General features: G+C 40.1%; 1 protein-coding gene across 1 annotated transcript in view; it reads right to left on the reverse strand.

The window, feature by feature from the left end:
- Positions 1 to 440: 440 nt before the first annotated feature.
- DCBLD2 (discoidin, CUB and LCCL domain containing 2) overlaps positions 441 to 16,843 on the reverse strand; it is a gene marked incomplete at both ends in the record, with an annotated part of 39,760 nt that continues 23,357 nt past the window's right edge. The window contains 10 exons of the mRNA XM_079538473.1: positions 441 to 883; positions 2,008 to 2,145; positions 3,733 to 3,782; positions 4,146 to 4,239; positions 5,163 to 5,336; positions 5,586 to 5,733; positions 8,542 to 8,666; positions 9,821 to 10,036; positions 12,460 to 12,500; positions 13,835 to 13,968. Of these exons, the coding sequence (XP_079394599.1) occupies positions 441 to 883; positions 2,008 to 2,145; positions 3,733 to 3,782; positions 4,146 to 4,239; positions 5,163 to 5,336; positions 5,586 to 5,733; positions 8,542 to 8,666; positions 9,821 to 10,036; positions 12,460 to 12,500; positions 13,835 to 13,968 (1,563 nt within the window). The remainder of the gene's footprint in view (positions 884 to 2,007; positions 2,146 to 3,732; positions 3,783 to 4,145; positions 4,240 to 5,162; positions 5,337 to 5,585; positions 5,734 to 8,541; positions 8,667 to 9,820; positions 10,037 to 12,459; positions 12,501 to 13,834; positions 13,969 to 16,843) is intronic.

Below are 16,843 nucleotides of genomic sequence, written 5' to 3' on the forward strand. Positions count from 1 at the left end.
CAGGCCAGCGCCTACAGATTTTTGGAAGTCTGAAGTTTTGATTGTGGATTATTATTTTTCCCCAGAAATAGTACCATTAGCAAAAAAAATTACCGTCTTTCATACTTTCAACAGTTGTTTCTCCAAATTTCATTCACATCTATGACTTTCTGAAGCTAATCTTGAAGCGACCTTCTGTCATGCCTGACAGATAACTGTACAGCAGTGAAAAAAAAAAAAAAACAACAGAGCTCCCGATTATAAATGCAGCTTAAGAAAAGGCAGAATGACTGGTTTCCCAGATTTCCAATAATACATCTTTTGGCTCAACACTGTATTACTTAAGATTAACAGTTATCAAAACAGTGTGATTAAAAAATGAATCCGTCAGCTTTACGAAACCGGCTTTTAAAAACAAGCCGTGTTTGCCATCATCCTACCTTATGTACCTTATACATGAGCTAACTTGGTTCATCTTTACTGCTGATGGAATGGGCCGTGCTCTGCGGTACCTGGTACACCAACTCGTCAGCAGTGCCTGGCCCCAGCTGTCCCTTTGGTGTGTCATACAGTGCCTGTGCTGAGGACACGCTGTCTGTCCTGGACAAGAGCTTATTGTAAGTTCCCACCAGTGAAGGAGCTTGATTCCCTGCTGCTTTGAAGGTGGAAATAGAAGGAACACCAAGAGGTGTGCTGGGATGACTGGACATGTCCATGACTATTGGAGTTGCGTATTCTGGTCCAGTTATAGGCAGTGGTTCAGCATAGGCATGATAAACTTCTTGTATAGGTGAATTGTAAGGGTCCAAATCAGCATAACTTGCTTCTTTTCCTTCCTCTGGTTTGAAGGTTGATCTCTGATGAAGCGAGCCGACAATGCCGCCGACCAGAGGCTGAGCATACTCTGTATTACAAACCCCAACAAAACAAAGTAAAAATGCACTTACTGGATATTTTCCTTACAGCAGCAACACATTCAACACATCCTGTCAGCAACACCCCAAGGAGTATTATCAAAGTATTATCAGATCAAAGTATTATCAGATCAAAGTACTGGTTGGTTTTTGTCTGTTGTATTGAGTGTATTGTTGTATTGAGGTGCTTTGTGGGGAAAAAAAGTAATCTTCGCCCAACAGATAGAGCATAAGCTCTATGTGTCTATGTGACAGCACCTGATAGCTCAGGTTTATCATTCTTCCCTTATGAGCTACTATTGCTCAAGTTGAATATCTGCTCTAAACTAAGTGTTTTCAAATGTGCTTCCCTGAAAGCTTAAAAGTGAGTGGAATTATCCTGTCTGGTACTGGATAAGAAGTGGTCTTCAGCATGGAAGGTTTGTCCTCTGAGAGGGGAGCCAGCACACAGCCAGCTGCAGCTGAGATACTGCAGTTTGACAGATAATCTGAGAAACAAAAGCTCACCCAAAATCAGCCCACCACCCAAAAAGAGAACATCGTTACTTCTGCATGCTGTAAAGCTGTAATTCCTGTACATCTGCAAACTTCTGCCATCAGCACCGTCAGCACAGAATCAAAGGTAGTCAGCCATCTTCCTCTAATGGCCAGTTTACCATAAAGGGCGCATGCTGTTATCAGTAACTGATTTTCCAGACCAAGCATATGGCTTAATCAGACTGTCAGTGTAGGGAACCAAATGCCACATATCAGATTTATGCATAATGTGAGAAGTTATTTTCAATGCTTGTAAACACAGCTAAAGAAACTGCACTCATTACGGCAATTAAAACGAGCAGCTTTCAGTTACTGCTGTACTACTGCTGTAACGTGGGGAAGTGTCTACCCCCAGCACATCACCAGTCAATTAATGCATACTTTCATGGGATTCACTCAGAGAACAGATCTGAAAAAATCTGCGTTTTAATATGTGTTTATCAGCACATTCACTTCTATTCATTTCCCTTCACCTCCCCCAAGTAAACACGAAATAATTAAATGCAGGCACATTTCTGCCATTTTTTTGGCATTTTGTGTATTTATCACATAGCCTGCGAAAACAACAAAAAAGTACCTGCAGATTCTGTCTGCAGCACTGTTGGAACTTCTCTTGGTCTGAGGCGGCCAATTTCACTGCTGCTGTAGCGTACAGGAGTTTCTTCATGTTCTGCTGATTTGGTAGGGAGAAACTGCTTCATTCCTTTCCACCACCCTTCACACAGTTAAAAAAAAAAAAAAAAAAATGATAAGCACAGATACTAATTAATTGTTAAGCTATTAAAATGTCATACGCCATGAGTTAACTGCCTGCCCCCACTGCAGTCGTTAGGTTCTGCTGCAGTGCTGGGGCAGAGCAACTACTTCCCCCCTTGTGTCCTTTAATCACAGTGCTGCTCCTACCCAGCACACCTGTAAGCTTGCAGAATGCAACACAGAAAATGCTACAGAGTCTTACTTTGTAACGAGGCCGATTTATAAATCAAGTATTTACACAACATTGTAACCCAGGAGTATGTGAATTAATGGGCTGTTAATGTTTCTCACTCATTTTGTTTAAAAGAAGCTAATCGGTGAATATCTGCAAAAACTCAGTATTTTTTAACTTTGGAAAGGCTGATAAGGAGTGACTGTGGTCATGAAAGCTCTCGGGAGAGAAGGCTGCCTTTGCTGCAGTCATTCCATCCCTCTCACTGAGTAACCAAAGCCATCCTGGTTACACTGTCCATGAATGCATTTTATTTTAGATGTAAGAAACCATCTTGTAGGCAAAGAAGTCCAAGAACGAGCAGACTTAAAACCACAGAACAGTGTTAAAAGTATGAGGAAGCCTGTGGGGAGAGCACAAACAGAGGTCCCACAGAAAACTGCAGCAACATTTTTGTAATATTGCATTCTGCCCAATTTCAGTACTCCTTTTAAAACAGACTCATGCACTGAACATTTAAACTTAGATCAGCTTAAAAAAAAAAAAAAAAAAAATACAGTGTATTCATCATAAGCATTTGAATACAGGAGACTTTGACACTTAACATTCTACAGCAACTATGCTGCGACCTGTCAGAAAACAGACATGTAATAAAGAAAAATAAATTCATTAACAGGTTTCTTTTCTAGTGAACAAGGCCATACATGAGACTGCCAGAGAACAAAGACAGGGATGTGGCTATTCTGTAGCGTAAGGTCAGAAAAATGAAGCATAGTTAGTCATGCAGACAGTGAAAGCTAAGCCAGCTCTTTAAGCTGCAGCACCAGAGTTTATGTTTGAGACTCCTTCAAAGAGCTGCTCTGTGGAATTGTCTGACCTGAAGTTAATGAGGCACAAGAATGGGAAGGCTGAAAACATACCAGGGAATACAAGGGGATTCTTGGGATACGAGTAATCCCACATTGTTACAAGGACAATGGAGAAGAAGAAACTTGACAAGCTCCATATACCAAGATGAAATGTTTTTTTTTCCAGCACAAAAGAAGTACCAGAAATAAAAGACTATTACATTTACCAAAAGTTTCCTCATGAATGATTTTTCCCCTCTTCATGCAATTAAGAGGCTCTAAACTTGTTTTACTTAAAAAAGAAGACTGACACTGTAAGCTGGAACTGGAGATATTTTCCATGTCTTACAAAAATGCAGAGAACAAAAAAGCCAAGTCTCATCAGCAAGCAAGTTCTGTGCTCTCTGTCCCTCCATCTCCACCAGTCAGCACTGCAGAAGCTTGTGCTGGTGGAAAACAGCACTACAGTTTGAAAACATTACACTAAGAACGCCAAGTAAAGGACTTCATAAGATCATGTTGTTACCTGCACGATCCCAGTAAGGTAGATCATAGGTGCCCTCAGTTTTTTTCTTGCTGTGAGAAAAGGACAGAGTATTTTAGCCAGTCTTCCTACCAGAAGCGCATCCGTGCTCAGCAACCTCGGCTGTAACTGCTTCTCAAGCTTACAGCCCAAGCCCCAGCAACCCGGCCTGCTGCTACCAGTCTGCTGCTACTGGAGAAATCAGTTTTCAGAAAAAGCACTTGAAAGGAAACTATTTACAAAAAGCACTTCCGCTGTGCTTGCTCTCCAAATGAACATTTTCTCATAAAGAGTGAAAAAAAGCCCTTCTAGAAGTGCGGATCGTGTAGTTCCCATAGCAACACATGCAGAGTGCTTCATTCCCACACACCACACCAACATTCTACTCAAGTACTTTCATTAATCCATTCATTTACCGGTTTCTCCAATGCCACGCACAAACTAAGATAAGAATCAGAGTAGTGAAGACCATCACCAGCACTGGAACCAGAACTGCTGCCAACGCCACATCTGAAAGCCATTAAATTAAGTGGTGTCAGACAGAAGTGCTTCTCATATATCAGTTCTTATTTTGAAAATTACTTGGGTAAAACATGTAGTTTTCAGGTACAGCATCTATCACACTGGGTCCCCCTGCTAAGCTACCCTGCTGGATGCTCACACAGTTTAAACAGCAATTATTGTCTTCTCTCTTTTACATGTACACAGCATTTCTGAAAGCTTTTCCAACAGAATAAATAGCTTTGTTTCACTACAGATACATGGTTCTCACAGGAAAATGGTATTTTATCATCAACATGGAATACCAAGAGCCCAGGGGTATGCAACCACTGAAGTCTGAACCTCTTACAAGAAGTAAATAGCACAATATCCTAACAATCACTACTTGTCCATCTGGGTTTACGTGTGACATGAGAGCATGTTCTGTCCGCTGCTTCCCAAAGGACACTTCACCAATGCCTACATTTGCCATGCTCTTGCTCTCTTTCTGACAACTTTAATAAACAACATGATGGCACCGGGTGTATTTCAAATTTCATGCCAATGGGACTGATTAACAGAAGAGTATCTGTATCTAAGTGTCTTGTCCTAAGCAATTATCAGATTAAAATGACAAAGTTACTTCTAACTCTGAAGGGAAGTCCAAGTTACAACTTCTCCTTTTGAGAAAAGCTCTTTAAGTAATTAAAAGTTAAACTCATTTTCAACATAATATTTACATCCCTTAGAATACTAGTTTTGTTTCCACATGCTGTATGCAACTGAGCGTTTTTAGCATCTGAATCTTTAATAGATTGGCAAGTATTAAAAAGATTGATGCTTTATTACAGTATATAAAAACTGACAAGCAAAATTAAACTCAGAAAGCATATTTAATATATTGCAAAGTACTGTAAGCAGTTCCCAAATTTCTACTGCTCAATCATGGATACCTTTGGTTACGCTTGGAGTCACTGTGGTGTTTTTTATTTCAGGCGTGAAAGTTGTTTTATCTGTCTGCAACGAAGTCTTCACCGAGTGGATGAAGTCCTCACTGATGTCATCAACCTTGTTGGTGTTGTCCTGAGGCGGTGGGGGAGGCAGCATGGAGATTTTGGGAGCACGGACTTTAAGAGAAAAGTATTTAGAAATGAGATTAGGTTTTTTGTTTGTTTGTTTGTTTAAGTGCTAGCTTTACATGTTTCCCCATCAAGAAAAGAGCTGGAACAGTTTGTTATAAAACTTCTGTTCATTTTGTATAATGAACAAAAAAAGCTATGAATCAGTAACATGAGAGCAAGCGACTAGTGTCTCTTGAAACACTTTTTCAATTGCTCTGTTTACACACAGAATAGGATAGTTTTTAGTTGCCTTACCTATACTGAACTGACATCCTAGCAGTTCTACTTTCATTGCAATTTTCTGGTGCCATTTTAAGGGGTTAATCCTAACAAATCGTGCAATAATAGGTGGGATAAAATTATTGCGAACTTCCTGATACAATTCAGTGTTCCCTTGAAATACCTAGGAAAGAAAAAAGAAGAAGAAAAAAGACAAATACTATGTTACACAAATATAATACTGAGTAATTAAAACCAATTTTGATATTTCACACAGCAAAAGTAAGCCGTAGGGAATGCTAACAGTATTTCATACCCAGAACAGTGCTGCTGCCTGACCATCCCCACTCACCCTGCCTCCTGCTGAAGAAATGAATGGTGTGTGTGTGTGCAGACCAATGGGAATACTGGCTTTGTTTCTGCATGCAGTGTGTGACTGATGCTTGGTGCCCTCTGCCTTCCTCCAAACAGAGGAGGAAGGTAAACAGAGAAGAAACAGTGTACTGATGTGACCCAGGCAATCCCTGTTGCTACACAAATGCTGAGTTTGTATGGCAATAAAAATAATTTTAACTCAGTTCTTTCTTGGTGTTTTGCACTTGCTCTTCAAATACAGCAAGCAGTTGTGATAATGTGAAAGTAAGTATTATCAGAGTCTTCACACTGCATAAAAGCTAAAGAATGGTCTGTCCTGTGAATGGATATGGCATCTATTAGGAAGAATTAAAGTCTAATGTAATCACACTGTCCTCTAGTGGTTGCTGTCTACAATGACTTGCAAAAAAAAAAAAAAAAAAAAAAAAAAAAGCAAAACATTAAGAACTCGAAATCTCTGGGTCAAAAACTCTTCAATAATAGAAGTGAGCAGAAATTGCCTAAAGAATGAGCTAAAGCTCATTCACACACAAAGAACTCATCAAATCTGCAACACATCACAAAAGAGGGGACAGTAACAGAGCAATGTCTATTTTCAAAGCATTGATACTGATGCTTCAAGATGTAATTCAGAAGTCAGTCATGGCACTTACTGGCACAAACCTGAAAAATAAACGCCATGGAGATGTAGGATTTTTCTTCTCACTCACACTACTAGGTAAACACAATCCAAATTGTACAGAAGCAGGAAGGTGCTTTGGTGTTTTGTACAGCATATACAAAAAGACAGTGCAGGAGACTGGCCTTTCAAAAGCCAAAACCAAGAAAATCTCGCAGCAGCCTTTAAGCAGCATCTTAGCTCCCTGACCTCCATAACATGCCTATCCCTGCTCTTAGGAGACACACAACCCCCATTAATATTGCTACTTAAAGTTCAGTTTTGGTTTGTCCTTACCTTGTCAGTGACTGTCTTTATGTTTGAAAGCACCAACTGATCAAACAAATACGTCAATTTAGTTAAGAACAGAAAAAGGTTTGCCTGGTGTTGTGCCAGTTCCCCCTGCTCAGGAAAGCCCGTGCTCAGTTTGGTACCCCAGCAACAAAGGCACAGGAGATGAGAGAAATCAACACCTCTGTGTCTATGATTCTCTCAACACTGACAGTTTTCAACTCTGGTTTCAGAGGTTGAGCATGTAAGAATGAAGGCAACAAGAATCCTTAGTGTCAGCTATAATCATAGAATGGTTTGGAAGGGACCTTTAAGATCATGTAGTTCCAACTCCCTACTATAGGCAGGGACACCTCCCTCTAGAGCAGGCTGCTCAGAGCCCCATCCAGCCTGACCTTGAATGCTTCTAAGGACTGGGGCATTCACAGTCTCTCTGGGCAACTTGTTCCAATGTCTCACCACCCTCACAAGCATTTCTTTTTTATATTTTTTTTAATATAACGGTGCTAGAAGGACTTTTCTTGAGCACTAATGCACCTCTAAAAGCTCTTTTCATAGAGGATCACAAGAAGTCTTGGAGTCTTGGAAAACTTTCTGGTCTCCTGAACAGAATTTTCAGACATTTAAAAAAAAAAAAAAAAAAAAATCAAAACAGGGAACTGCAACTCCTAAGCTAAGTAAAAATCAGAGGGAGAAAACTGCATGCACATACAACCAGAAGTAAAGCTGTATCAAATGAGATTATGCCAGACAAAGGGAAAACCTGTTATATTCTGAAGCCTCAATATCAGTCCCTTTTTTGTGCTAAGTATTTTCTTTCACAGCTGGCACTTTGAGTACGTTTGACCATTTGCACACTGTACCCAAAGATATAAAAAAGTGCAGAAAAGATCTGTTAACCTGTAGCTTCAAGCTTCACATTTTGTTTGCTTCAAGAACTTGCAAGGAAAGGAAGCGGCTCAGTCAGCAAGAGCCAAACATGTAGCCTCCATCTACGCAGCTAGCTGAGATTGTATTTTACAGCCAGAGAAGGGCACTCAAAAAACAGCAAAAGATGCTGGATTTTTAAATTTTAGTTATTTATTGAGGCCTTCTTACTAGAAATTTGATAGTTGTGTAGGCTCAAGGAGATGGACCAGTCTCTACAATAAAATCACATCAGTTCAAGAAAGTTTCTCACTACAATTGTGTTCAGTGTTTGGAAACCTCTTAATTTAACAAAAAAAGATACTTCCACCTTTCACTTCAGCATCAGGAGGACTGGAAATAAAACAAGACAGATAGAACCATTCAGTTTAGCACTTGAAATCCTTTCCAGTTCTCCAGATTATGAAGCTCAGAGAAAGCAGCTATTTGGGAATCTCTTCAAAACAGCCCAGGTCACCAGGAGATGCTGCCATCTGCCGGAAGCGAGTGCTTATTGCTGGCAATAGAAGTTTCTTGTCCAGAATATTATCACTTCCAAATCATCATTAAAATCATCTCTTCATTTCAGTCTTCTATCCTTTTCCGATTCCTTTCTGCAGAGACACTGTTTATGATTCAATATCACACCGAAAAGTTAAATGAAAAAAACAACCAAAACCAACTGGTCAAGCTGGTCATACTTATTACTTACAATTGCACAATCTCCACAGAGTATTCCCAGAAAGTATATGGTATTTTTACCTTATCTTTATCAATGCCAGGTTCTCTGTATACTGTCCACTTTTGTGCATCATCACTATATAAAATTCTGTAGGATGAGACATAATAGTAGTACTCTGCTAAGGTTGATCCAGTAGTTATAATACCTGTAAAAATGAAGGTGTCCAGTTATACAAAAAACTGCTACCAATTTGTAAAAAAATATATCAGCTTCTTAATCCAGAGTTTCATAATTAGAATTTCCACTGCTCCAGTTACACTTACAAAAAGTTTATCCAAGGTGTCAAGGTCTGAAACTCCTACAGTGACTAAAATCTCATTTTACTTATTTTTTTATGTCTTAATCTACATTTCTGCCTCATTTCTTGATAGAAATGGCCTATCCATGTGCCAAGGTATCATTTTTCTTCCTTGCTTTTGTACTGCCAAGCTAAAAGCATCACTGAAAGAACTTCAGCTTCCTAGAGCAGTCACTGCAGTGCTGTGGGGAGACTCCCCAGAAAAGCTGTTTTGCAGAAGGTTATTAGCACAAGAATGGGAGGACCAATGTAAAATCCAAATAGTCTCCAGGGAGGTAGGACCAAGGTAAATCTGAGATGTTTAATGACAGGAAACCCAGGTGCTGATACATAGCAGGGCATGCAGCTGCATTCACACAGCCCAACTCAGGCACTTGAGAGCAAGACAAACCCAAACTGATCAAAGGGGATGTCTGGGGAAAATCTTAAAGTCCAGGATTCTAAAAGGCACTTTATTTTTACTATTAGGCACTTTATTTGACTTAAGTCAAACTGCAAACACGCTCTCCAACAAGGATTACTTCTGAACATGCAACCCTGAATTGCAGTTCAAGCACCACTGCATGCAGGGGAAGCTGCCAGCTGCTTACTGCAGAGCATGGCAACTACTCCCACCTCTGCTGCTGGATTTGCTATGGCTGTAGAGGGCAGCAGGGGAAACCTGGAAACCTAATACACCCATATCGGAGGTACCAGAGGACTGAGCTGCCTGGATATGGACTTGGACCCTCAATAAAACAGCAGGAACAGGCAAGTATCAAGGATCCGATATAAACACAGGAAACACTTGAACAAATCCTGATCAAGGAGGTTTTTTCTACCATGAAACTCCACCTGTTCATCTTTAGGCTCTTTGGTGCATTTGCTAGAACACAGAAACAAACTTGTTGTAATGGTAATTAAATAACATCCAGATTTTACCTGAGACTAAACACTGGAAGAAAAATTTTAGTGACCAAACTTTCTGAAGGCTGCTTAAAAGCCAAATCCATGTAACTTACCTGTAATTCTCTTTTCTTTATTCAAGTCTATCTGCAGCCACTGACGTTCATCACTGTCCAAAGCAGCCCAAGGAGGCCCATGCCTTTTCAGTCTGGCATTTTCAGGTTTCCAAGTGTTCACTCGTCCTGTTTGGTCAGGCCACTCAAGAATAGATGAAGCCGTAATCTGGGAATCAGAGATTACCCCCGATTCCATTCCCAGCGTCCCATAGCAACCTGAGCAAAGGAAAAGGTGAGGACTTAGAATTCCAAGCCACACAGTGATCTTACTTGCCATGCAAATATTACACTGCCATCTAAATTTATTCCGTAACAATGCTACTAAAAAAAAAACCCACAATGTTTTTTGCGTTCTTCCAGTCATGCTGGAACCAAACTTCTCATCTTCAGTATTGAAAGATTTACACTTGTGCAAGAATAATGTGGATATTCTCTCAATCACCTTCCACACAGAGCACTAGAGAAGCTCTGGGGGAACTGTCGTGGTTTAAGAGTTTATCATGTGGTTGGTGCAGTAATGGGAAAGAGATTACTTGGTCACTCACTCCTTTTGGAGCCTATTTAACTCTTGGTTTTCAAACCTACCTCAGTATCATAACGTTAATTCAAATAAAACTCCAAAGAATGTAGGAAGCAACACGACAATCCTGCCCCTGAGTTCAAACGCATCCTTGAAGTTAACTGTATGTTTTGTTACCACTCCTACTAGAAGTTCCTTCCTACATCCTACATTCTTATGGCTTAAAAAAATAATATTTAAAAAAAAAAAAAAATCTTTGTGGCTGATAGCCATTTGCTCATTTGTTGCCTCTGCTGGATGTACATCACCTGCTACAGCACAAGATCACTTGAGCACTTACTCAAACTCGAATTTTTTCCTCCATCTGTCACTGCAACCTAAGAAGCTGTCAGTGTGAAGCAGAAATACAGCGGAGTCTGTGTACTGACACTGTATGTGCTCTGTGATTCTTCACTTAACTTCTGTTACTCAAATCACCAAGGCAGCCAGGTCTTCATGTACAATGGTTCCATTTTCCTCTGCACTGACCACATCTCTAGTATTAACACACACCACAATTTTGTACCAAGTCATGACATCAACTACTGTGAAGAAACCACACTGGTAATACTACCACAATCAGATAACTGTCCTTACAGCACGCTACAAAACCCTCTTTTTTCCTTCAGCCAATTCCAAGCCCATTCAGACACATATATTTTAATCTACATCTCTTGCTTGTTCAATAAGTTGTTAAATGCTTCTCCAAAATTCCACATTTTTGTCCAGATCAGCACTTCTCACGCTGAAAAATTAGTAATCAAAAAAGGATCTTAACCTGCACAACCTGCTGTGTGGTAAAGCCAGGTGGCATTTTGTCCCATCTCTTCACATTCCCAGCCCACTGAGTAACTTTTATACAACCTGTCAGATCACATTTTGAAAGACAAAAAAAAAAAAACAAGAAATGCTCCCCCAATCACTATGTTTCATATCCTCCAACCATAAGGTCACTAGACAGGCGTTCCTTCTCCTAGCTTTTCTAAAGGTCTAAGAGAGAGATCATTGGATGTGAATTACATTTTCCAATCTTTGCTTCATTATGTAAGTTTCCACCTTCAAACATTTGTGCCCATCAGATTCCTGCATTTATCTCCCCATTTGGATCACTTTTATTAATATATTAGGAAAAGCGTTTGTTTACTTCTGGGAACGTATGCACGACTCCCCTTCTTTTTTCTTGATTAAACAAGGTCCCCGTGCTTTTGTTGCATTCTTTGTATTGTTACTAAAACAGCTAAGAGACTAAGACCAGCCCACTGTCTTCATGGTATTTCCACCACTCATTCAAAGATGGCACATTAAGTGACTTCCATTTAGAAAACCGCAGCTATTCTGTTTGAAAAGGAGGCAATTGGCAGAAAGCAAAAACATACGAAGCAATAAGCTTTAAAATGGGGCAACATCTGTTATACCAATCATCAACACGGAACATGTTTACAGGAACAAATGAATGGCAGCCAAGGTGAAACACAGCACACACACAGAGCAAAGCACAAGAAATGCCTTTCTAGAGCTCAGGAGAAAAGTAATTTATCACACAGCATTCAGTTGAAGAAATCAGGGGAAAGAAAAAAAAATTAAAAAGTGAGGAAGAAAACTCAGTCATCATTTTGAAATTTATGCTAAGTTTCTCAGGAGGCAACAAGAAAGCTGTAAGGACTAAATATGGAACAAAGCTCTGTAGTGCACAGTTGTTATAAATAAAGAGTAACTCACAAGTGCCTCTGTAACTCTGCTTTAAGCAGTGCATTTAAGGTGGGGGAGTCAAGTCACTTTAAAGCAGATTAGACCGGAGGAAAAAAAAAAAAACATGAAATAATCTCTTCTTCCAGATGAGCAGAGCTACTAAGGAAAGGTTTTGAATAGGAGAAAATATTAAAAGATAGATAAGTATAGACTGTCAGGACAATCACCCTGTGGGACTGAGAAAGCAGGTTTTAGAAAGTCTGCACTACTGAGGAAGCCAGTCAAAATATTACACTAACCAGAACAAAAACTAAGAAATACATTGGAAAGAATTGATATGAAAGGAGCAATTTATATGAAAGGATTATGTAATAAAATTGACAGTGCTTACCACTAGTCTTAAAGGTGAAGAGACTTGTAGATAATGGTCCCCTGCAGAGAACAAAAAGATGGGGTTTGTGCTACTGAGGAAAACTGACACAAACTGCCTTCCATTTATTTTTCTCATCTGACTGCTTGCCTATAAAATCTATGTACATGTTCCTGAATACAGAAAATTCATGATGAAGTTGTAGTATAAACCTCTTTTCACCTGAAAGCTTGCCCAAGGATTCTACTGCTGTAACAGGCTTTCAAAGAGCCATCTACGCAGCAAGATGCAGGAGCTTCATTAAAATACTTCCCTTTTGAATGAACTTTATCATAGTAACAAGAACCAGCCTCCTCTGATCACTTAATTCTTGTGATTTCTGAGATAAAATGACAAGTTACAGCATAATATATTTCCATATGCAGCTTCAATGGAAACGCCAATCATTAAGTGGAATCATTTTGGAATTTCCAAAAACGCTGCATACAAACTCTCAAAAATCTCCATCTTCAACACACTGATATTTCCAGAACAACCAAGACTGCGAAGATTGTGTTCTTTACTATTCAAGTTTCATCTCACCATTTCCCAGAGTGAGTCTGCCCACACACGCCAGGGGGCCATTCCTCACACTGACTGAGCTCTCTGACCCAACCTCTGGCCTCTCAGGACAACAGTAGTTGCCCTCACTTCACAAAGACAACCAAGGGAAGTGACCTTTGTCTATAGGTTTCAAACATTGACAGCATTACCAAAACAAAGCAGTTATTATTTACTGGATTTTTTTTTTTCCTAAAGTTTTGTAAAAAAAAAAAAAAAAAAAGACAGGTTTACTCTGCTAAACACATTATTCCTCAAGTTCAGACTGGATTAAAATGACAGCTCTGGAGAGGGGGGGAAAAAAAAAAAAAAAAAAAAAAAATCAAATGTTTCCCTGTCTTTCAATTCCCCACCCCCCAGATAAATACTCTCCCACACTGTTCATACACAGAGCCAAAAATAAAAACAGAACACTGTACACTAGCTTGTGAAATTTTAAGTTTTATGTGAAAAATATTGCTTGCCTCAGATACCAATTTTCCCCTCTTTTACCTGAAAGAAAATTACAGGATTTAAATTGGTAATTAGAAAAAATAAACTACACAAATTATTATTTTTGCACAGATCACTGGGAATTTATGGTCATGATGTGTATTTTGGAAGACAAAAGTTCCTTTTAAAGTTGGTAAAATTAATCTTTATGGTTTAGAGGTTAAAAAATAATCTGGTAAAACAATCACACCACAGAACTGTGAGAACTTCACAGACAGCTCCACTTGCTGAATTTACTCCTGGGAAGAGGCACTACCAAAACTCAAGGTGCTAAACATAAGGAGGATGTAAAAGGTACACTTACATTTTTGAGGTGACATTGTTAGCCAGGGAGCCCTCATAGTATGGAATGCCTTTGCTGATTACAACATTAATTTGGCCACCCAGAGTATTTGATACGACGCCTGCATGAACACCAGCCATGCAAAGTGATGACGACTTATGGGGAAGAAAAAAACAACATTACTACCACGCTGTAAATAAATTAAATATTACACTATTTACTGTAAACGCTGCATTGCCAAGTCATGTTCTTTGTTGCTATCATTACATTAAGAAACTTCTTACTTAGCTTTATCTCTGTTTTTTAGAAATCCTTAATCTCTGTTTTGAGAGACTTATACAGAGCTATTCACAGGCATCTGCCTCCTGAAACATTTTAGCTTTCGGAGACACACATCACTCTGCAGCCCCTTGCTTTCATTCAGGGATGGATGTGGGATCAACCTGAATTTTAGAATATCAAGGGGAACCAAGCTATCTTTGAAGGTTCACCCAGATACATCTCCATATACATTCCAGAAACCACATTCAGCATTTTATTATCAGTGTGGTATTGCAGCACAGCTTTGCCTAAGCCAATAAACAACAGACAACAACTGTGGATTTTTATTTAATAGCTGCTCTCCAAATCAATGCTGCTGGTTGCTATTACTAAACAAAGTTATTGGATTTTCCTGCCAATCATTCCTCTGGGTGCTAGTAAGCCTCACAACAATTATCCTAAAACAAATCAGCAGATCTTGTCTAGAAAAAGGGAAACTTCACAGAACCACAGTATATCAGCGAGTCCAACTCCTGGCTCCACACAGCGCCATCCAAAATCCAAACCCTATGTCTGAAAGCGGTGTCCAAATGTCCCTTGAACTCTGACAGCCAGGGGCAGTGCCCACCGCCCCGGGCAGCCTGTTCCAGGGTCCCACTGCCCTCTGGTGAAGAACCTTTCCCCAACCCCCACCCTGACCCTCACCAGAGAGCAGAGCTCAGAGCTGCCCCTCCTCTCCCTGTGAGGAGCTGCAGCTGCCACGAGGCCTCCCCTCAGCTCCTCTGCTGAGGCTGAACGCACCACAGGACCTCAGTCCAGCCCCTCACACACCTCGCCCTCCTAACCACCCTTCCTTGTCTTTGCAGCCCACCTTCGGACACGCTCTAATATCTTTACATCCTTCCCATTCTGTGGCAGCCACAGCTGCACCCAGTGCAGGAGCTGAGGCTGCACAGCACAGAGCGGAGCAGGACAAGCCCTCCTCACGCTGCTGGTGGCAGCGCTGGGCCTGGTGCACCCCAGAATACAGTTGGCCCTTTGGGCTGCCAGGGCACACTGCTGGACCACATGCTGTCAGCCAGAACCCCCAAGATCCTCATCATCAGGGTTGCTCTCCAGCCTCTCTGTCCCAAACTTCATGGATAATTTTTCTTCTTATTTTAAAAACAGAACAACATTCTCCACTATGGCCTCTCGAGAAATAACTGCATCATGCTACAGGTCAAAATGCCCCTATATCTCAAGCTCACTGGCACAAAACCTTCCTGCAAAGATTCTGATTCCTTACCCCACAAATACCTTCAAAAGCTTCTAGATAAATCTAAACATGACTGGCTTAAACACCCAGTTTCCCACTCCCTCTTATCTCCTCCTGCAAGTAGAGGTATGGGGATTCTGTAAACTAAACTGTCTCCTCCCCACTCACCAGAAGATGTCAGCAATGAGTGCTCCAAGTCCTCCAAGGGATTACACAAAAGAACCAAGATTTAGGGTACTCTTTAAAGCAGTACACAGCTAAGATCTTTAGGAAGGGATGCAAGCAAAATGTCTACCTGCAACTTTGTCTTACGTGTTTTACAATTTGATTTCTTTCCATCCAATTTGACTTCTGGGAAACTCTCTGCCCTTTATACAGGCCATTAAGTCATACAAAAAGAGAGTCACAGGGGATTTATTTGCTGAAGTTTTCTTTTTCCTCCATAGCAAAATTTTTCCTGATTTTGGCCAAAAGAAACAACTCCAACAAGCAAGGCTCCTACAGATGCTGCAAATATGAGATACAGAGAATAAACTCCTTCTTATAAATAGGCATAAAAATTATCCTGCAGCTATTTAGCAAGGACTCACTGCAGAACATAACACTTAACAGCTACACTGTGGTGACTTTGTTTTTTAAACATATGAATAGTTATTTAAGCAGGTAGCCTAGGATTTACAAGTATTTGAAAAAAGTAAATGACAGAGCAGCACATTTTAGGTTCATATTAAATATTAAAGACCAGTGTACATTCTTTTGTAACATTCCAAGTAAACTACATTATTACATTTCAATTTCCAGTTAATAGAACTATTAATGCTACAGTATAAGCTGTTTTGTAACTGTTTTCATAGCTGTCCAGTGTAAACAGTGTAAATCATTGAAAGTCTGTTTAAAATATCATAGTATCAAAAGCAAGATGACTTCATAAAAAAAAAACAAAACAAAAAAAAAACACTTTGGTTCTCTCTACAAAGCTGAAATTCACAACTTGAAAAAGCCAACAGAAACAAAGCAGGAAGTATCAGAGTATTTTGGTTGTTACATTTTTTTCTCAGAAGGCCTTGCAAGTCTCTGCTATACTGCATCACTTCTTGGAGATGGCAACATGGATTCATTGAATGGTGTGGGTTGGAAGGACCACCTAGTCCAACTCTGCTGTCAGCAGAGGAGACATCTTATAAAGTTGCCCAAATGCCCGTCTAGCCTGGCTTTGAACACTTCTAAGGATGGGGCATCCTCAGCTTCTTTGGGTGACCTGTTCTAATGCTTAATCCCCCTGGTGGCAGAAAAATTCTTTCTAAAATTAGACTAAATCCAGTCTCTTTCAATTTGAAGCCATTACTCCTTGTCTGTCACTACAAGCCTGCACTAAAAGCCTTGTCACTATAAGCCCTTCAAGTATTATCAAAAGGCCGCAAGAAGGTTTCCCTGCAGCTGCCTCCTTTCCAGGCTGAACAAGCCCAGCTTCCTCAGCCTCTCTTCATAAGAGAGATGTTCCAGCCCTCTGA

Source organism: Tetrao urogallus (genome assembly GCF_951394365.1).
Source record: "Tetrao urogallus genome assembly, chromosome: 1".
Taxonomy (NCBI): Eukaryota; Metazoa; Chordata; class Aves; order Galliformes; family Phasianidae; genus Tetrao; species Tetrao urogallus.